Source organism: Artemia sp. Qi Xiang Cuo, chromosome 10 (assembly GCF_049724085.1).
Source record: "Artemia sp. Qi Xiang Cuo chromosome 10, ASM4972408v1, whole genome shotgun sequence".
NCBI classification, from domain to species: Eukaryota; Metazoa; Arthropoda; class Branchiopoda; order Anostraca; family Artemiidae; genus Artemia; species Artemia sp. Qi Xiang Cuo.
Window position 1 is genome coordinate 41,011,368 of NC_142803.1, and position 22,500 is coordinate 41,033,867.

The following is a 22,500-nucleotide window of genomic DNA, read 5'->3' on the forward strand; positions in this document are numbered from 1 at the left end:
TTTTTAAAACAAAAGTCACTTGCACTAACCTTTTTTTATAGAAGATTTTCCAGGGAAAGTTTATCTCTCACTATTAAAGCTCTTTTTACCGAAATTTTGTTTTAAACCGGATAAAGTCCCCATGGAAGACATTATCTCTTCAATAGAAACATCTTTGCATAAAAACGCAAATCTGTTTCTGTTGTCTGTTGCGGTTGTACCGAATAAAATTTCGGTAAAAAGAGCTTTAATAGTGAGAGATAAACTTTCCCTGGAAAATCTTATACAAAAAAAGGTTAGTGTAAGTGACTTTTGTTTTATTCAACAAACAGGAAAAAATCACTTCAATCATGACTTTCGCCTTTCCAGAGAAAGATTGCTAAAAAAATTTTCGAAATTATCAACAAATAATGCGATAATAACTTCGTCAATTCTTGGACCAGGTATGGCTATTTTTTCATCAAGAACTGTAACAATGCAAGAAAAATCAGAGCTTGAAAGAGGTACAAAATTTTTTTTTAAACCAGATAAAGCCCCCGGGGAAGACATTATCTCTTCAATAGAAATATCTTTGCATAAAAACGCAAATTTAACAAAAGATGTTCGCTTAGTAAGAGCTTCTACTATGAAAAGCCTGTCTAATTTGTATAGAAACTGGCATTTTCCAGTACGACCATCAAAGACATAAGAAATTTTAAAAACTTGAAAACGGATGGTTCAATTACCATTACAAAAGCAGATAAGGGTTACACTTTAGTTGTGATGAATACTGAGGACTACTATTCAAAAGTAAGAAATTTTCTAAATGATGAAAAAACATACAAGAAGCTATCGTTTAATCCAACAGACTCTTTTACAAATAAGTTTAAGAACGAATTCAAATACTTAAAGGATGAAGAAAAATTGCACCTCAACTCTATTACAAATGCCTGCCACGCAGTTCCTTGTGCCCTAAATTATATGGACTTCCCAGAATTCATAAGCCTAACCCACCATTACGACCAATTGTGTCAAGTACAAGGTCACCAACAAGTGTTTTGAACAAATGGTTAGTGTCAATCTGTAAACCACTTTTGTCTACACAAATGTCGTATATTAAGAATTCTTCGAATTTGGTTGAAAAACTGAAAAAAGTAGAAATTTCTTTGAATTCTTTGCTTTCAAGCTTCGACATTGTATCAATGTACACAAATATTGATGTAGAAGCAGCCGAAACTCTTCTAGAAGGAAAGCTGTTAAGAAATTTGGATTTGATTAGTGGCAAAACAGATTTGGAATTTTCTGTAATTATGTATTTAGTAAGGTTGTGCAATAAGTTCTCTTATTTTTTTCAATTTAGAGGGGAGTAGGCTATTTCGAACAAATAAATGGTTTACCTATGGGGGCCTCTTTATCCCCTTTATTAGCTAATATTTTTGTGGAGAATATTGAAACAATTGCGTTAGATTCATATTTTTTAAAACCTAATTTTTGGGGCTGGTATATGGATGTCATTATTTCAGTATGGGATTATGGGGAGGAGGAATTAAAAGGATTTTTGGAACATCTTAATTGTTGAGGGGGGGGGATTTAAAGTTTAATGTTGAATTAGAAGAGAATGGGAAACTTCCTTTCCTTGATTTTATTCTTTTGAAAAATAAAAAAAGTCTGGATTTTAAAATTTACAGAAAACCGACAAATAACAATAGATTTTTGTCTTATAGTTCCGGTCACGCTCGCCAAGTTAAAATTGGTTTGATCATATCTTTAACTGATCAGATCTTTAGTATTTGCTCTCCAAAATTTGTTGAGGAGGAGTTGTCTTTTCTAAGGAAAATACTAATAAGCAACATACATCCAGAATGGTTAATTAACCAGACTTTTTCAAGAAGAAGAAAAAGGTTGCTAGATACTTCCAAGGAAGTCTTGGAGACAACTCGGGAGAAGGATGTTTTTTGTTCCTTACCATATGTACCCGGGCTAAGTGAAAATTTTAAAAGAATTTTACAAAGCAATGGTCTAAGGGTAGCTTTAAAGAGTAATAATACTTTGGGTAGTTTTATAAATTCTGGGAAGGATCTAACTTCATTGGGGCAACATCATATCCCATGTGCTTGCGGAAACTCATATGTGGGACGTACTAACTAAAGTTTGGAAATGAGATTATTACAACACAAAAATTCAATTTCTTCAGCTTTAAAGCAAGATTCTAAGTCTGAAGATTTTTCTTCAGCCCTTTCAGAACATATTTTTAATTTTCCAGACCATTTTATTTTGTTCGAGAATGTCTCTTTGATTTCTAGGGATCGGGGTTTAAAGCAAAATTTTGTGAAATTCTTGAAATAAAGAAAATCTTATTCAAGAATAAGAATCTGTTGTAATTTTTCTATTTTCATATTTTTTGTGTGTATATGGCTCTTGGGCTTTTTGAAATACACGATCTATCTATCTATCTATTCAAGAATATTGCTTTGAATCGGGATACAGGTGAATAAGGGCTGAACTCTATCTATGATAATTTATTGAAATCTGAAAGAGTAAAGTTCAATTCACCCAATGTAGTTGACCTTTGTCCAAATGTTATATCATTGAACGCTAATGAACCGAATCCAAGAAGGTCACAGAGAATAACTTCCGCCTTTGCTTTGAAAAGAATTAGAGATTTAAACAATATATAGTGTTATTTGATTTATTATATAAACTATTGTTTCAAATTGTTTTAGTTTAGTTTTACTACTGATGACGGTCACTGTATATGTGACCGAAATATCTGGTATTTTGTGAATTTCTATCACTGTTATCATCATCACTGTCTATTAAAAGGATTTTATCCCTATTTGAACTTTTATTTATATTATTACTTGTTGTATGTTTTTTGCTATGATTGTTTATTTAATTTCTGTTCGTTTTGGGTTTCATTTATTCTTTAATAGTAATTTCTGGTCGTTTTTATTTTGAATTTTAACAGGTATTTGTATCTGCTGAGCTTAAGTTTAAAAAGGTCTACTTTTCTTTGAAAAACTTATTTTTAGGAAATTTTTTTTAAATTAATTTTTGTTCGTTTTTGATTGCAAAAAGTTACAAGTTTTTGAAAATTTCTTATTTCAAAATCAAACTTAAAAAAAAAAAAAAATCAAATGTTCATCAAAACTGGTATTAAAGGAACAATATCAAAGTGAAAAAATGGGTTTGTGTCAACCTCGCAGTTTTTATTATCTGATGTTTGAACTACTTCTAACAAATTGGCTATCTAAAAATTTTTATTGGATGCATGTGGGGAAAAAGTGGCGTGGGGGGGGCTAGTTGCCAATTAATATTAGTAGCATATATATGGAGCCTTCTGGCTAGTTCGAAGTCCCCCACCCACAATTTATCCTGAAAGGTCTAACTTATTAATGGAAGCCATTCTTGAGATATTGCTGTGTAACCCTTTTGAGAATGTGCATAACCATAGTCAGTTTGATTCAGTTTAATATCTGCCGAAATATTCCTTGACAGCTTCACCTTAATACCCTTAGCTTGCACATTAGCAGTAGTAGAATTAGTAGCAGTATGCACAGAGCACCGTTTATTTTCTTCAACATACCAAACTGTCCCTAGGATATTGCTGATGCGCCCTTTGGCAACCTGTATACAGATGGCGTGATGTGATTCAGTTCACCTTCCACCCTCAACATTCCCTGAAAATTCCACCTTCACACCGTTCATTACCGTTAGGTACAGGTGTAATGATAGTCCCAATAATATTATTAGTAGTAGTATTAATAGTAATTGCACTAGTGCTAGTAGCAGCAGTAGTATTAACATATTGCCTTTTGGTCAGCTGAAGATTCCTCTCATCATGGCCTAGAAGTTTCAACTTAGTACAATTAACTGTTGCTACCCCATTTCCGATATATCCTTTTGATAACCTATATGTTCATGTAGTTGCTTAATTTTCATCTTAATACTTTTAGCTTACAAGTGGTTGCAATAGAAGTAGCAGTCGAACTAGTAGTAGTAGTAGTTGTAGTAGCAGTAGCAGTAAATGTAATTAAAATTCCTGTAATTAGAATTCCTGTGTGTTTTAAAGTCACTTTTCTGTGAATAGACAGCGTGGTGGAGTGCACCTGGCGACAATTAATCACATCAGTCCAGTTGTTGTCAGGAAAAATTACTCAGTGATAATTTATTGCTCCCCTTGGCATTATGCGCCCCTAGGTCCGGGTCTAGGGACCTAGTGGTAAATCCAGGCCTGAGGGTGCATATATTTCCTTTTGATGAACTGACTTTCCCTTTAAGCACTCTGTGAAAGTTTCAACTTAATACACAAATCCCCTTTTCGAGACACGCCATTTTGAAAATCTGCATGCACATAGTGTCTTTTGATTTAGTTCATATACCCTATTCTGTCAAATTTTCAACTTGATATGCGTAGCCTTAATAGTCCTAGTTTAATAGTAGCAGAGGTCGTAGTAGGAGTAGTAGTAATAATAGTGTTGAATTAGTAGTAGTAGAGACAGTAGTAGCAGCAGTATTAATAGCAGTAGTAGCAGGTAGATGCCCCAGAAGTTTCATCTTGATACGCTAAGCTGTTCCAAAAAAAATTGCTAGAAATTGTATAAGGATTGTTCTGGGTACCGTGCTGACTGACTGTATGTCAAACAATAGGCTACACGAAAAATGTGGTTCAGTACCGCTCTCTAGGGCTATAATGAAAGAAAGGTTGAGGTGGCTAGGCCACGTTGTGCGGATGAAGGATGACAGATTGCCGAAGATTGTTCTTTTCGGCCAACCGTCTAGGGCTAAACGGAAAGCAGGTCGTCCTCGTCTGGAGTGGGAAAACGTCATAAAGAAAGATATAAAGGAAATGGGAACTTCATGGGCGGGTGTAAAAAGGGAGACTTTGAATAGATGGGGGTGGAGGAGGAGCGTGCGTAGCTCTGTTGGCCTCAGGCGGCTTGGTGCTGTGGTGAGTTGTTGTTAGTAGTAGTAATAGTATGTTATTGCAAGTTACCAATTGTTAAAATTTAAGGTTTTTATAGAAGGGATTGTCGTAAAAACTTTGAAGGAGGCTCGTTCGATTAGAAATTGAAAGTTCAATTTCAATTATGTAGAATCAAAGGTAATCAGAGGACAATCAGCCTTTTCCTTTTAGCCGACATTTCCTCCCCCCCCCCCCAAATACATCCGATCAAAATAAAAATAAACATTTTGTTCAAAAAAGTCTGAAGGTCAAATAACCATGCCTTTGGGGTTAACAACCCCACCAGCAGCATCTGGGGCAAGGGCTGTAAGTTAAGCTAGTTGATCATTGCTAACGCATAAGGTTTTTGTATAAAAAAAAAATGTGTGAAATTTGGGGGGGGGGCTGATTCAATTAGAAATCAATATTTACAGTGCACTTTCTTAGAGTTAAAAGTGATCAGAGGGCTTCCACCCCACCCTATTTTTTCCCCAAATACATCTGATCTAAATTTTGAGACGATCATTTTATTTAAAACAGGTCAATGGTTAAATAACTATACCATAGTTAAATAACTATGGTTCATAACCCTCAGCCTCTGGTGCAAGGGCTGTAAGTTATACAAGTTGCCTATTGTTAACATGTTTTTTTTTTATCAAGAAAAGATGGCATGTTTGATCCTATAAATAAAAAAAAAGCATGCAGCATTAAGGTCAAACCTTAGGGAAAGGTCAAGAAGAATGCCAAACACAATCAAAAAGCATTTATGCCTTTATTGGTTGTGAAAATGAAATACCAGGAATATTTACAATGGTTGATGCTATCAGCCGTCACATTGTTTGGAAAATATTTAGGAGTTCTTCAACTAAATCAAGAGGTACAATGTGCATCCAGTTTTAAAAGACGTTGTATCTGCAATGTGTCGAGAACAGCTAAGGGTAAAAATCTGAGGATATGAAGTTAAAACTTTCAGGGCAAGTAGAAGGAATGTTAAAAAAAAGGCTGGAGAGCAACCAGTCCCCCTCCCATGTCCTTTTTAGTTGCAATCTCCTCAAGGACATCTGATCAAAATTCGTTATCTAGATTCAAAAAGGTCAAATATTTTCAACACCTATGTTTATTACTTAACGTCCAAAAGGTCTGATTCATCTGAAAAACGAGTAATAAATCAGCTTTAATGGTTTGTGACATCGGATCTTCTTTTTCTTTTGCAAAAATAAAACAAAGCTTTTTCGTGAATACTTTTAACAGGCGTTTATATCATGAACTTACGAAACAAACAATTTCAACAAGGTTGAACATGTACAAATTCTAGCTTGTGTTTTACCCAATGATATTGCCTAATATTTTTAGAGAACTGAAAATCTGAGTTCAGTGGTTCAGTTGCACGATGGTTCAGTTACACGAGGGTTCAGTTGCGCGGTGGTTCAGTTGCACGAAGGTTCAATTACATGGTGGTTTAGCTGCACGGTGGTTCAGTTACATGATGGTTCAGTTACATGGTGGTTCAGTTGCATGGTGGCTCAGTTGCATGGTGGTTCAGTTTCATGGTGGTTCAGTCTCATGAGGGCTCAGTTGGACTGTGGTTCAGTTGCAGTGTGGTTCAGTCTGAAGTTAGGTCAGCTACAATGGGGTCTACTGACACTGGAGTTCAGTTGCACTATGGTTCAGTTTCACGGTAGTTCAGTTCCACGGGGGTTTAGTTACATGGGGGTTCAGTTAAATGGGGTTGAGATGCACGGGGGTTTAGTTACACGAGGGTTTAGTTAAATGGGTTTCAGTTGCCCGGTGGTTCAGTTAAACGAGAGTTCAGTTGCACGGGGGTTTGGTTATACGGGAGTTCAGTTGCACGGTGGTTCAGTTACACACACACCCCGCTGCAGTTTTACTTATTATTCTTTTTTCTGGGTTCAAGTTTGATTGCACTGCTTGAGCATAGTTTCTATATGTAATCCTTGCTCTCTTGAAATCCATACCATATTTTTCAGCAACCTCTTGATTTTCTCTTCTTATTTGGCAAATTGAAGACGTTGATGAGTGATTTTCTTTACAATTTGCACACTTGTATTTATCGGTCCTTTAATCTGTTCTTCCCATTTTAAGTGGGCAATCTCGGCTTTGGTGGCTCTTTGCACGTCTTAGGCAAACCTCTTTTGATTTACAGTCTTTTTGTAAGTGTCCATACTTTTGACACTTATAGCACTGCATTACCTTCCTATGGTATGGCAAAATGTCTCTGTTTCTTCCACAACACCAAATGCTACCTGGGATAATGTTGGCTTCAAAAACTACCATGACTGATAGGCTGTCCTCTAGCTTTTTGAGGTCTCTGTTATACCTTTGTAGTCTAATAACATCTTTCACTGCAACAACAGACTGGATACTTGATTGTATCTAATCTTCTGATAAGTACAATGGGATACCTTTCATCACTCCTCTTGCTAATTTTCCTTTTCTTATAACTTTAACTTCAATGTTCAGCACCTTCTTCATCTCCAAAGCAGTCTTAAGTGCATTTTCTTCCTTAAAATGCAGGAAGATGTTGTTACCATCTCTATTAATATCAAAGTCGAACCTACTTTTTATCTTCTCCTTCAAAAACATTTTGAGTTCACGTTCGTTGGTGAATTTGGCACCTTGCTCAACAGCCTTGATAATGACACTACCACAAATCATTTCAGTTTCTGGAATCTCTAGTTGAGGAAGATTAACACTTGGTTGATTTCTGCTTTTTGTTACTTGGCCACTGGTTGTCTGAATATCACCTTTTCTATAGAAAAACTGCCGTTTTGGAGCTTCTCTTTCCATTTGGATGCTGTCAATACTAACTGGAGATGCCACCCTTCTTTTCACTTATTTTTCTTCTTTCCTTTTCTTCACAATATAATCCCTCGGCTTCTCTTGGGTTTATCATGGTCATTTCATCACTTTCAAAATTTATTTCAGGTAGGGACTGAACATTTCCTTCCAACTTGCACTCTTCAACTTCTAAACTGCTATATCTGTTGCTCACCTTCCATGCATACTGTGATGTATTACATCCTTCATTTGAATCTACAGTGGGGCTGTTATTGAGCACTTGCTGTCCATATATATGGGACATTACTTATCTCACTGCAAGTCCATTGTTCATGCCATTTACAGCACAAACATATTGAGATGAATTTGATGTGATTGGTATAGATCCATTGCTTTATAGTTGTTGGCCATAAATACTGGGTAAATGCATAGGGCTTGTCACATTCCACTGCATTCGCATTATCTGAGGTCCGGAAGCCCCATTCATAGGCATTTGCATAGGGTTATGAACCATTGAGTAATGTCTGACATTAATAGGTGCTGCTGGGCCCCTACCTGAGGGGCCAGCCTGATTGTCCATATTGACACTATTCTTCAACTATGCTTTATATAGTCCAATCTCTTCTACTATGATTAAACTGTATTTCACTCAATATCACAAAGAAAGAGTCTCTGATCAAACTTAGCTTGTCATGTGCCAAAAATTAAAAAAAACTCCCTTACAAATTTTCTATGTATTTACTGGTTCTCAATGTTTTCACAGTCAATTTAATTCATAGGTAAACCAGTTTAAACAAGAGGAATGCTGACAGCATCTAAATAAAAGAAACAGGTATCATCTTTGAGGGCCTGTATAGGGCTTAAAATTGAATTTCCAAGTAAAACTATTAGTATATTTAGAAAGAGCATAAAAAAAGGCATTGAGCAGTATGTCCAAGGGTTGTCTTCAGGACAACACACACAAAAAAAAAAAAAAAAAATATATATATATATATACAAACTTACATTAAACTGCAAACTTTACAACTAAAAATGTTTTTAAAAAAACTTTTAAAACAGCCCTAGCATTCTTACTTCAACAAAGTTCAACCAGGACTGAAAAATAAAATTATGAAAATAAAATCATTTTATTTATCAGTTCTGGTTGAACTTTGTTGAAGTAAGGATGCTAGGGCTGCTTTAAAAGTTTTTTTAAAACATTTTTAGTTTTAAAGTTCACAGTTTAATGTAAGTTTATATATATATATATATATATATATATATATATATATATATATATATATATATATATATATATATATATATATATATATATATATATATATATATATATATATATATATATTTTGTTGTTGATGTTGTGCTGAAGATGGCCCTTGGAAATAGGATCAAAATATTCACTGAATTGGATTCTACTGTCAAGAAAAAAAATTACTTATTGTTTCTAAGTTGTGTTTGTTTGAAAAACGTGAAAAAGAAACAAACAAATAAGAGCTCTACAAGAATAGGCATTGAAAGAAAAACTCAGACCTATCAATTGGTGTTAATTCAAGAAAATTAAGGTTAGAGGGGGGGGGGCAAATTTACTTTGTTCAATATCCAGAGGGAGGGTGCAAATTTTTTTTTTTTTCAATTTTACTGTGAAAATACCAAGCCAGCACCATGAGCAGCCACTTTCCAGGTATACTAGCCCATATTAAAGCAATTGCACTACATGCAATTTACATTCACTGCCATGCTTGTAGACTCAAGCTTGTGTTGGGTAATTGCCTTCAGTGCTTGAGACAAATGCCATCTTTTTCCTCCATACTTCAAGAGCTATATGTTTTTATTGCAAATAGCACTATAAGCCACCAACTGTTTGCTAATGCTCAGAATGCCACTGGCATAACTGTTGTTCTGTTGGAGAAATCATCTACTACAAGATGGGCATGCTGGTGTACATCAGTGAACAAAGTACTGAATAGATGCAACTGTATTTTGGCTGTTCTATCAATTACCAAAACATTTATTCATGGGGAATTGGCAGCTCAGGCCCACTGACTTGTCATCTGATTTCAGACATTTGAATTTATATTTACACTCCATATAGCAGAAAAAAAAATCTGTGTCACAAACTTTTTTCAGACCTTTTGCAAAATTTTCAGAATTATAATTCTTCATGTATAAGACCAAAGCATACACTGTAAGTAGCTTCCTGCTTATGTGATTTTGTAACCATGTTGACTTTGGGAAAAAGCAGTCTTGCTGAAGTGAAAGAATCAACTAAAGATGCTTTTGGTAGGGATTATTTTCTTGTGATAGACAGATTGTGATGCAAGTTTGAAAGCTGCTTCATGAATGCTCTTCCACTTCTAGAGTCAATCTCTACATTAGATGTTGATTCACTGCACTTTTTAAAAACTAGCAGTAGCAGTGCATTAAAAAGAAGCTTACATTGACATAACCTCATTGGCCTTGTAAATGGATCTTGCAAGAAGATACATCAGCTCTTTAGCCAATAAGCCAAAAGATCTCGTTTACCTTTACAATTATCTGAAGACAATGTTAATAGCATATTCGAAAGTTTTAAAGATTATACAAATCTTCATTACTCTGCCTGTCACAATGGCTAGTAATGAGAAATTCTTTTCTACACTTAAGGGTGGACACATGTAGCTTTTTTCAGCACCAATTAACCAAATTGGTGCTGATTTGTAAAGATAATGGCATCGAGTTGAACTTGAAAATGTTTCTAGTCTTCTTGAAAATAGACCTCTATTCAAGTAGAGGACCTGAAGCCTTCTTGTTATCTGGTTGTGAGGGAGCTAAAGCACTTTGTGTAGATTCTATGAAAATTTCGTAGTATGAATTCAAGAATTAGGTCATATGAAATTGATTTATTCAGGCAAGCAGGATATGGCAAATAGGCAGAAAGAGGAGAGTTTGAATCTAAAGAGGGGAAGTAAAACAAAGGGTCAAGTGTGAGGATGCAGTTATAAATGGGAACATTGAGAAACGCTGGGAAACATTTAAGGTAACCATTTTAGGTGCTGAAAAGAAAATCAACCTCAAATATTAGTCTCAACTGCCTAAAAGGCTTCCATACCTGCTAAAAGAAGTAAAAAGAGCATGGGCCAAGAATTTGAAATGAAATAACACAACCACCATGACAAATTAAAGAAACATAGAAACATACTAAGAAATTTGGCTTGGAAGGTTATGAGGGACCATGAAAAGGTGATTACAGCTGATTCTAAACTAAATTCAAAGATGTTTTAGTCATATGTCTCAGAAGCTAGCCCATCCAGATGAGATATTCCAAACCCAATGAGAGAAGGTGGTAAAAAAGCTACAGATACAAAAGAAAAATCAAACCTATTGAACTCCAGCTTTGGTAACAATTTCTCTGCCCTACCTGTAACCAACAAACCAGCCCCTCTACAAGAGCAATCAATTCCAGAACCAATGACCATGCCAGTTATTTATAAAGAAAATGTCAAAAATAGGCTTAAAAGCTTGATGCTAACAGAGCTGCCTACACTCAAGACTGTCAATATAAATAGCTTAATACATTACTGAACCAATTGCAACATTGTTTGAGATGCCCCTCACTACCAAAATACTTCCAAATGTTTGGAACCTGGCTAATATTAAGCGAATACACAAGAAAGGGAGAAGGGACCTTGCTACCAATTATTGGCCTATACGTCCCATATTGGTTGTATGTAAAGTACTTGGGGGCATCATAAAACAAAGCACTGGCCTCCAACCTAAAAAAAAATCAACTGCTTAGCAAAAGCCAACATGGTTTTTAAAAAGCATATTCAGTTGATACTAACCTAATCAAATCATATGATTTTATGACTAGACTTTTAGATATTGGTATACTGGTGAATGTAATACTGCTTGACCAAGCAAAAGCCTTGGACAAAGTTCAACACCAAGTACTGATTTTCAAATTAAAGGTATTTAAAGTGCACAAAGATATAGTAGCTTGAACAGAAGCCTTTCTAACAGGCAGGACTCAGAGGATGCTGGTGTGCAACTGGAATGACAATTCTGTCTTTTCTTAATTACATCCAGCCCAGAGTCCAGTACTTCAGTGGACCATCCTGGGTCCTATATTATTCAGCATTTACATCAAAAACTGTATAACCAATTTGAAGAATTCTTTGATGCTATACACAGACTATTGCAAGCTTCTAAGAGAGGCCCAAGAAAATATAAACCAGTTGAATATACAAGAATATTTAAGCCAGGTATCCAAATGCTCATTGGATTGTTGTCTAGAGTTCAATGCCTCAAAATGCAAAGTCATACATCTTAGACATACAATACAAAACATCCATGTCATTAGAAGACACCCAACTTGAGGCAGTCAGTTCAGAGAAGAACCTGGAGGTCATTGTTGACTATGAGTTGAAGTTCTTTTACATTCAAGCTCAAGTTGCCAAAGCAAACTGAGCCCTTGGCCTCATCAACCAAATATTCACCACCAGGAAGCCATGTGTGATAATGAAACTTTGTACAACCATGATCTGCCCTCACCCGGAATTTGGCATAACCCTGGCCTCCCCCAGCTATAAGATGGATATGAAGTTACTGAAGAGTGTTCAAAGAAGAGCATGAAAGCTTATCCTAACACTCCAAGACGAAACCAATGAGGTATGTCTCACCTTGCTCAATTTCCCTGCTTTAGTATATTGTAGGAAAAGAAGAGATGTAATAACTACTTTTAAGTCGCTGGAAAGTTACCTATTAAGTCATGTCTTCTCCCAATCACTCTCAACTGCCATGAGAGGACAAACCAGGAAGCTGCAGGTTCAGTCTGTTCCCTCCCACCCTAGAACAGTCTGTCTGAGCCACTATCCAGTCTCAAATCCTAGAAACCTTCAATAAAGGAGCTGATCAAAACTGGGTCGATGCTGAATGGATTTTAGTATGGGATGTCAGATCATAATATTGAAACACCACCAGCAAGATTTTCTACAGAAACCTCAACACCACCTTATCTTGCTGGACATGTCTATGTCCAGCCTATCTTGCTGGACATAGCCATTTTGTTCAGCGTAGTTGGTTTCCAGATAGAAAATATGTTTTTGAGGAGGACACTCCCCCACAACCCTCAGGGCAAGGGTTTTAAGTTATGCCCTGGGGGCATATAAGAGTTTTATTGAAGGCGTTGTCGTAGAAACGTCAAAAAAGGCTCATTCGATTGGAAATTCAAAAAGCTAGTGCCCTTTTTAATAGTCGAAAGTGATTGGAGGGCAATTAGCCCCCCCCCCGACGCCCACCATTCCCCCAAACACATCCAATTGAGATAGCCCTTTTGTTCAGCGTAGTTGATTTCCAGATAGAAAATAAGTTTTTGAGGAAGAAACTCCCCCACAACCCTCAGGGCAAGGGTTTTAAGTTATGCCCTGGGGGCATATAAGGTTTTTTATAGGAGGTGTTGTCGTCGCAACTTCAAAAAAGGTTCATTCGATTGGAAATTCAAAAGGCTAGTGCCCTTTTTAATAGTCAAAAGTGATTGGAGGGCAATTAGCCCTCCCCCCCCCCCCGACGCCCACCATTCCCCCAAACACATCCAATTGAGATAGCCTTTTTGTTCAGCGTAGTTGATTTCCAGATAGAAAATATGTTTTTGAGGAGGAAACTCCCCCACAACCCTCAGGGCAAGGGTTTTAAGTTATGCCCAGGGGGCATATAAGGTTTTTTATAGAAGGTGTTGTCGTAGAAACTTCAAAAAAGGCTAATTCGATTGGAAATTCAAAGGGCTAGTGCCCTTTTTAATAGTTGACAGTGATTGAAGGGAAGCTAGCCCCCACTCCCTCACGCCCAACATTTCCCTAAACACATCCAATCAAAATTTTGAGATAGCCATTTTGTTAAGCGTAGTTGATTTCCTCACAGAAAATATTTTTTGAGGATGACACTCCCCCACAGACGTCAGGGCAAGGGTTTTAAGTTATGCCCTGGGGGCATATAAGGTTTTTAAAGAAGGTGTTGTCGTAGAAACTTCAAAAAAGCTCATTCGATAGGAAATTCAAAGGGCTAGTGCTTCTTTTAATAGTCGAAAGTACTTGGAGGGCAACTAGCCCCCCCCATGCCCCTCATTCCCCCAAACACATCCAATAAAATTTTGAGATATCCATATTGTTCAGCGTATTTGATTTCCAGATAGAAAACATATTTTTGAGGAGATTGAAATCTTTGTCGTAAAAACTTGAAAAAGGGCTCATTCGATTTGAAATTCAAAGGGCTAGTACCCTTTTAATAGTCGAAAGTGATTTGAGGGCAACTAATCCCCCTCTTACGTCCACCTTTTCCCAAAACACATCCAATCAAAATTTTTAGATATCCATTTTATTCAACGTATTTAAAAGTTTTGGAAATTATGTCTTTAAGGATGACAACCCCTCCCCCCTATAGCCCCCAGGGCAAGGGTTGTAAGTTAAGCTCTGGGGTCATATAAAGTTTTTATTGAAAGCGTTGTCGTAGAAACTTCAAAAGGGCTCATTTAATTGGAAATTGAAAGGGGTAGCGCCCTTTTTAATAGCTGAAAGTGACTGGAGAGCCACTAACGCCCCTCTAATACCCACCATTTTCCCAAACACATCCAATCAAAAGTTTGAGATATCCATTTTGTTCAATGTAGTTGAACGATCTGGAAATTAGGTCTTTTAGTATGATAACCCCCCTCAGAGGCCTCATTACAAGGGTTTTAAGTTATGCTCTGGGGGCATATAAGGCTTATATAGAAGGTTGATGCAAAAATCATAGCCAGCGGCATCGTGCAGCCTAAGTAAAGAACGGGGACACTCGGAAACCAGGCAAGAAACTGGGACTAAGTAATGAGGAGGACACTCCCCCACAATCCTCTGGGCAAGTGTTTCAAGGTATGCCCTTGGGGCATATGAGAACGATGTTGGTACAATGTATTATTTATTGATTTTTTTCTTTAGAGCAGGGCACTTCGTATCGAAGAAGTTGTCGTAGAAATTTCAAAAAGGGTTCATTCAATTGGAATTGGAGGGGCTTTTGCCGTTTTTAATTGTTGAAAGTGATTGGAAGGCGACTAACACCCCTTCCACGCCCAACATTTCCCGAAATACATTGATTTCCAGATAGAAATTATGTTTTTGAGGACAGTCCCCCACAGCCTTTAGGGCATGGGTTGTAAGTTATACTCTGGGGGCATATAAGGTTTTTATTGAAAGCGTTGTCGTAGAAAATTTAAAAAAGATTCTTTCAATTGGAAACTCAAAGGGCTAGTGCCCTTTTTGATAGTCAAAAGTGACTGGCGGGTAACTAACCCGCCTCTCACGCCCACCTTTTCCCGAAACACATCCAATAAAAATTTTGATATACCCATTTTATTCAACGTAGTTTTAAGTTCTGGAAATTAGGTCTTTGAGGATGACAACCCCCCCCCCCCTAAAGCCCTCAGAACAAGGGTTGTAAATTAGGCCCAGGGGACATTAAGGTTTTTATAGAACGCGTTGTAGTAGAAACTTCAGACATGGATCATTAACTTGTAAGTTGAAATGGCTAGTCCCCTTTTTCATAAGCGAAAGAAATTGGAAGACAACTAATGTCTCTTCCACTCTCATTATTTCATCAAGAACGTTCAATAAAGATTTTGAGATATTAATTTTGTTTCATGCAATTCAAAGTTCAGGAAATTATACCTGTGAGCAGGAATCTCCCCCCACAGACTTAATGAATTGACTGATAAATTGTTAACATTGAACACTTGGAACTCATATCCTTTTTATTTTGTTCTCATTATTTTTGTCTTGACTTTTTGGTGTTGGTTAATTTTTATTCTTTTAGGAAAAGGTCAGTCTCACAAAGATGCAGCAAGTGTAAGGGCAGCCAATCCAATTCCAGCTTCCTGTGGTCTTTATTATTTTGAAGTGAAGATTGTTAGCAAAGGAAGAGACGGGTAATAGCATTTTCCCAAATCTTGTTACTAGAATTTATACTTTAGCAGTTTCATTATTACTCTTGCATCATATATTTAAGCTTTTAAGCTCCCTCAAATACCCTTGCACTGTATATTTAAGCTTCTACGCTCCCTCAAATCACTGGCTGCTAAAAATGGAATATAAACACATTTGAAAATTAATGTATGAATCCCAATGTAAAAATCACATTAGATGAAGCAAAAATCATCCAAAATGAAATGGACCGATTCAGTGTAAGATACAAGGCACAGTTACTAATCAGTCAAACTTGCTTACTTCTCTTGTGCTTTAGTCGTGGCACAGGCTATTTCAGCCCAACTCAGTGCTGACAATTTTCGGTGATGGGTCTTTTTTTTACAGTTTCAGGTGGCAAGTCTGCCTTGTCAGTCTGCCTTCTATCTATTCCAAGTGTGAAAATGGCTGATAGCATACTTTGCTGGTGAGTGACCAGGAAAACTGCACAATAAGTACTCCAAAATAATGCAAATTACATAAGCATTTGAAAGAAACCAAAAATAAACCAGTGCAATATACATAAATAGAGCAGTCAGTTCTAAGGCTTCGTTTTCATGTTATGACTACTTTGAGTGAAATTTTGTAAAAAAAATTCATTAGAGTTTAAAAAAACATATTTTTTTTAATTGCAAAAAGTTTTTAACCATATCAATTTCCTTTTAAAATGAGCGATTAAATAGCTCTCTACGATGTTCCAGTACCAAGCTATCTGAGGAGAACAAAAAGGAAAAAAGATGCCGTATATGCAGAATATCGTGGTTCCAGCCACCTTTTTTTAATTTTCAAGCTAATATATTTTCCTTGTTGTTCGAGCCAAGAGACGGTTAGTTTCCTATATAGGGGTTTCGGACGAGGTGTGATGTTCTCCTACTAGGTTGCTAGCTATCGCTGCAACCCGGATTAGGTGGTAAAGTCGAGGGGTTAACAACTGGGCATTTTGAGGGACACCTGGAGGCATGAGGCACGCCGGAGGCATGCCTCCGGAGGCATTAAAAATGGACAGGGAAGGAAACTTATAAAATATTCCAAAGGGCGCAATATGTAAATATATACAGCTTGCCTGTTATTCGGTGTCTGTGGAAGCACCTTCAAAAGCGATCTTTTAAAACTTGGAAAAAAACATTTACGGGTTTATTTGGCAAGGAAAAGAACCCCCAAGACTGAATACAACTGATATGTACCTAAAGAAGAAGAACGGAGAACTGCAAGTTGTTGATATCCATGCAACAACTAGATAACCCTACGATGGCACTGATGGTGTCACCTTTTCCTATTACACATGCAGCGTTGCCACCAGCTCAAAAATAAAATTCCGATTTTTCTTCAAAAAAAAAATCCCGAAATTTCAAAAAAAATCCCGGATGTCGGTTTTTAAGTTATACGACATAGGGCTGCGCGGTGATGACGTAAAAAGTAAGGTGCGAAATTCAAAGTACCGTGAAACGTGGTTTCTAGTTGTAACTAACAACTGATTGTCAATATTCCTAGTATTATTTCGACGTGAAAACGTTCTGGTGGATTAGTAGGATCTACGACAGATATTTTAGGCCAAAACAATTCGCCAAAGCTCCGAAAAAACGTGTCTACGCATCCACGTTTCATTGTTATTTGAATTTCCCGCCCAAGAATTGACGTCACGCTTCGTAGTCCTACTCAATATGGCTTGGCCAGCAGTAAAAGTTGCCTTTTATCACGTCTTCACACGTCCCTTTCCCATTTATCATACCTGCTTTTCTGTTTAGTGGCTGTGCCAAGACGCACCCTTGGATCTCGGATTCTTAATTGTACTAAAAAAAAAAAAAAAATGCTGCTTTGACACGAAAGAATCCGGAAGAAACACAGATCCCTTTTTCCCGAATGTACTTAGAATCCAACTTTCTTGGTATTAAACCCAGGCCTGTGGGTATTTGAAAAGAAAACTGTAAATCAACAGTCCGAAAAACTGTTAATATCGAGTTATTAGTCAAAACTACTAAGTAAAGCAACCAACTAAAAAAAATAACTAGTTTATCATGTATTTGTTGGTGCGGTTCAGTAATTATCTCGGTATTCACACCTCTAATGACAACCCTAAGAAACTGGACAAATGAGCTAAAGTAAATCAAACTAAGCTCGGTTAGCACAAGTATAAACACTAAATCTTCTACTACTAAGTCTTCTACTGAGCATAACAAGTTTTCCGATGGTATTCATCGTTTCCGCTGCCCTATATCTCGGAATACATTCGAGACGCATAAAATTTTATCAAGAAATTAAGCGAATGGAGGATGAGGGGTGAATGCACTGGAACTGGAAGGACCAGTCCCGCCATGGGTGGCCTCTTCGTCCGTAAGAGACATGGTTCAAGATTCTGTTCAGTTCTGTGCCCTCATGCCCGTTGGTATTAAGGTTATTTTTGGTTTTATGTTGATGGGTTGGTTGTATTTTTTTTATATTTTTTTTTTATTAAGTTTGGTCGTAAAAATGGCTGAAAAAAAATAAGGAAAAAAGTGCCAACGCAAGAATGGGTTTCTTGTGGACGGAGGACGCCCAGTCTACGGAGAGCAAATAGTTTTTTTTGTGTTAAAAAATTTTAAAGTTGTAAGAGTAAGCCTTTTGAAAGACCACCTTTAAAGTTCGAATTCGTATAAGTGAAAATTGAAGGAAATGAATTTTAAGAAATTGAAGTCAAAATGCCACCGGAAAAGCGTCTCCTAGAGAGGGAAGGACATCATGGAACGAGGGGAGCGATAAATATTTGGCAAGAAAAAGTTAAACGGCAGTATGCCTTCATGTCCACTAATACATTGACTGGTATATAATAAATTTTTTTCTTTTTTTGAAGTTTAGGTGATATGACCGAGTGGAGAGGAGAAGGGGAGGGAAAAAAAAATAACAACTACCTCTGAAAAATGTTAAACAAAATTCCTTCTGTTGACACACAGAATATGGCGATGGTGGTGGTTATGGTCTTGAGGTCAGTTTTGGGTTTAGGTGCCATTTTTAACATGATGATTGTGATGCTGACAAGACAACAAAAAAGTGGAACCCTTTCTTCTGGATAAATGAATTCAGCTTTGTGAAGACGTCTGAGTCAAAGCCAAAGACAATGTTGGTGCCGATTTCCATAGAAACGGGTTCTGCTGAATGCATAATATACAGGCTGGAGTCACAGTAACCCTGGTCTGCCAATACGGCAGTTAATATGAGATCAGCATTCAGCTGAAACCACTGGCACACAATTCGTATGTCGTCAGGGAACGGTATCGCCATATTCTGCGTGTCAACAGAGTAGCATCTTTGCCCAGACAAGTAACCAAACTGTATAACCCGCCCGAATAGTACTCTATTTTCCCTGCCAATTGGTTTGTAAACTCACCAGTCACCAATACAACATTCTGATTCATACTAAGCTTTGCATTGGTTTGGGGCGACTCGCGTAGTCCTTCTTGTCGTCCCTAGACCATCACGCGTTTTAATCGGTCACTACTCAGCTTCTCAGAGATTTCCCTCAGAAGCCACAACAGCGTGGATTTTTTATTGGTGTTTTGAAGCCGTCAGAAGTCTTGACAAGACAAAACCTAGAACTCTTCATGTTCGTCACAGGCTCACTAACCCAATTTTTCTCAACTTGGTGTTTCACACAGTGAGCAATCACTGGCAAATCTTCAAAGATGCCGTCACTTTCCGAGCCCGATTCAGTGTCAGTCGCGGAAGCCTTTTCCTGCTTATCGGACGGAGTATTTTCCTCTGAGTCACTGTCGTGAAGTACAGAAGGACGAACATTCGGTACTTGGTGACCGAAAGCAGAAAGTACGTCGTCGGGTATCAAGGCTTTCATTATTCGCTGGTTTTCAATACGAGCTCGCCCTAGCTCGAGCTTGATTTCATCGTCCCCGGGCAAAGAAAAATTGGAACTAACAGACACAGCACCAATGGATCTAACTCGCTTGGCCTTGGGCAAGGACAACTGTTCATTAGAATATTGAGCTTCAAAATCCGTTATACTTTCATATCGACGAATTCGATGTAGAAGTTGGAGGAAAAAAGAGTTTATTACAGCACTGTAAGTGCTGGTTTGAGACCGCATCTTGCAAAAAAAATCTTCACACGGTTGGCTATTCATGTCGGAGAGTTCTGAAAAGACGTTCGAGCCCAAGCCCTTTGAATCGACGAATGAGAAACACTAGGGAATGCATATTTATCTCTAGGCATTGGTAAAGATTTGTTTTAATAAAATTATCTTTCAAAGCATAATGTCCACTTTTTAGGACCCAGGATCTCCAATGTCGAACGCAGTAAACAACACGATCAAGTAAAGATAACCTCTCAAGAGGAGAAAGTTTGCCGCCGTAAAAAACGTGCCCTACGCTTTCAATAAGCCAAAGATAAAACTGTCTTCCTTCGCTTCCAGGAACATACTGTTTCAGGTGTGCAGGAGTCACGAAGGAAGGGACACCTGCGACGGTCAGTTATTAGCCCCTCGGGTAAAGTGTGACGCTTTACATTATAATTGTGCCTTTAAACCGGCTTTAGTCCTGGAGCTGACTGCTCTGGAAAGTAAACAGAGTAATGACATTGTTATTACCTATATTTTTTCATTATAGTAGGCCTAATGATTTGTTTTTTACTATGATTATACTTAATTTTTTTAGTTCCAGTGGTGAAAAAATTATCCGGGAGTTAATAATGTGGTACTTTTTGTTTTAGAATTCAATTTGCAATATCGTTTAAAGTGGATATATATATATATATATATATATATATATATATATATATATATATATATATATATATATATTAACTTGAAAGTCATTAGATAGCTTTCCTAATAGTATATTGTGGTTGATTAAATCAAAAGTTTTTTGCAAGTCAACAGCGATAACATTGAGCCAGGTATTGGGTTTTTCGAGTGTTTTGTATATTGTGCCCGTAAGGTGAACAAGATAGTGGGTAGTAGATGTAGAGCGTAGTTTCCGAATTGTCTTTGGTCAACATTTCGGATTATCTTTACTTTCAACCACTCAGCTAAAAAGATTTGACACCGTCAAAATTTTGCTTGTTACTTTTCTTTTTTGCAGGAGTAATAAAACCTAATTTCCAACAATTTGGAAACTTACCAGTAGAGGTAATTTCATTAAAAAGTAAGGACAAAGGTTCTGAGAGGTTGTCAGAAAAGGCTTTAATTAGTACGATCGGGATGTCTAGTGGACATGTACTACACTTTTTAATGTTCTTAATTTTTGTCTCCACATCTGAGGGCAAAATAACGGGAGAATTGAGAGAGCACAAATCATAAGGAGTGTCAAAAGAAAGGGGAGGGAGGTTTTGAACTAGGGTAGAAACAAACCTGTTCAGATCATTGGCTGTAACTGAAGGGTCTTCTTGGAAATCTATATTATTATGTGTTTTCCCACAAATTTTCTTTATTCTATTATACCATTGTTTTGGCTTTGTAGAAAATAAATCCTGGACTTTGCATTTGTAATATGAAGAAGCAGATTTACGTATTTCATTTTTTATATGTTTACGCAGTGAGTTCGCTTCGGTTGTTTTATCACTCTTTAGTAGATTCAATTTAATTCTAATTAGTTTTTTTCAATTGGCTAGTAATGTATGTATGGTTTTTCATTAGAACTTGTTTTAACTTTTTTTTTTCCCTGGAAATGAATTTATGCATTTTGTTTTAATCAGAATCTGGAATTCAGAGACTTTAAAATTAATGTAATTTTTTCCTTTGAGAGCCAGCCAGTTTTCATTGGTAATCCTAGATCCAAAGGTGTAAAGGCCATCATTAGAAATTGGGCGATAAGAGAACTCAGTAAGAAAATGTATGATTAAAGCTATTGAGAGGCTTCGTTAATAAACAAAAATGGTAACTTCCTCCTAACGGGGTCAAGGGGACAGGAGGGGCATAGAAGGCCTGCATATTGGTGCAAATCAAGGATAGAATTTCTTTTTGTTGTTGGTATTTTTACTATTTGTTTTAAGTTTAGGAAACTATAAAGGGGATTTAACTTAAAATCATTAGCATCACCTGCTAAGAAAATACCGGCGTTCGGGAATTTGCATAGGACAAAGTCGGCACTACTATACAGTTGTTGGTAGAATCGCTGTCTTTGTGCAACGTTTTGGTTCGGGGAATAATAGAAGCAGCAAAACACAATCAAATTAAAGGGGCGTGGTAAAACTTTGGGTCTTACACTTGCCCAAATGATTTCATCGTAATCTGAAAGGTTGGGAGCATGAATTAATTTAGGAAAGAGATAATTATTTACAAATAATAGTATTCCACCTCCCTTTTTACGTAGGGGTTGATCATGAAGACGAAGTTTTATGAATTGGGAGTAGTTATTAATTTTCAATAAATCAGGGTTCTGTGCTTGTACCTCAGTTATGGCAATTGCATCAATTTTGTGTACTTGACAGAGGGCCTCTAGCTCGATCAATTTGTCGAAATTCAGGCTTTCGGCGTTCGTAACAAGCAAATTTCGGAAAGTAAAACGGTTACTAAGAGGGCAATTTTTTGTTTGTTAATTGTGGGAGACAGTGGAGGGTAGGAGGAACGTGGATCTGGGAGATGAGAGGCATCTTTTTCGGGATGAAGGCTGGGATTCGTTTGAAAAGCAGGATTAAACTTCTGGTTGGGTTGAGCAAGGAGGGTTTGAGAGAAAGGGGCCACATCTTTTAAACCTGGGTCACTCTTGTCTGATAATATTTGGGAGGGAAATAAGACGGTGGTATTTTCAGGGGGTTCAACTTGGGAGGGGTTAACTGGAGTGATAAGAGGGAAGGGATTTTGCTGGGAATAGGGAGGTTTTTTCCTAGGTGGTAAAGGTGGAAGTTTTTTGA

At 37.1% G+C, this 22,500-nt stretch overlaps 1 protein-coding gene across 2 annotated transcripts in view; it reads left to right on the top strand.

The window, feature by feature from the left end:
* Nucleotides 1-22,500, top strand: part of RanBPM (Ran-binding protein M) — a 102,143-nt gene that overhangs the window by 27,473 nt on the left and 52,170 nt on the right. For both annotated transcript variants that reach the window (XM_089095425.1, XM_089095426.1), the window contains exon 2: nt 15,521-15,632. In XM_089095425.1, coding sequence (XP_088951551.1) covers nt 15,521-15,632 — 112 coding nt within the window. The remainder of the gene's footprint in view (nt 1-15,520; nt 15,633-22,500) is intronic.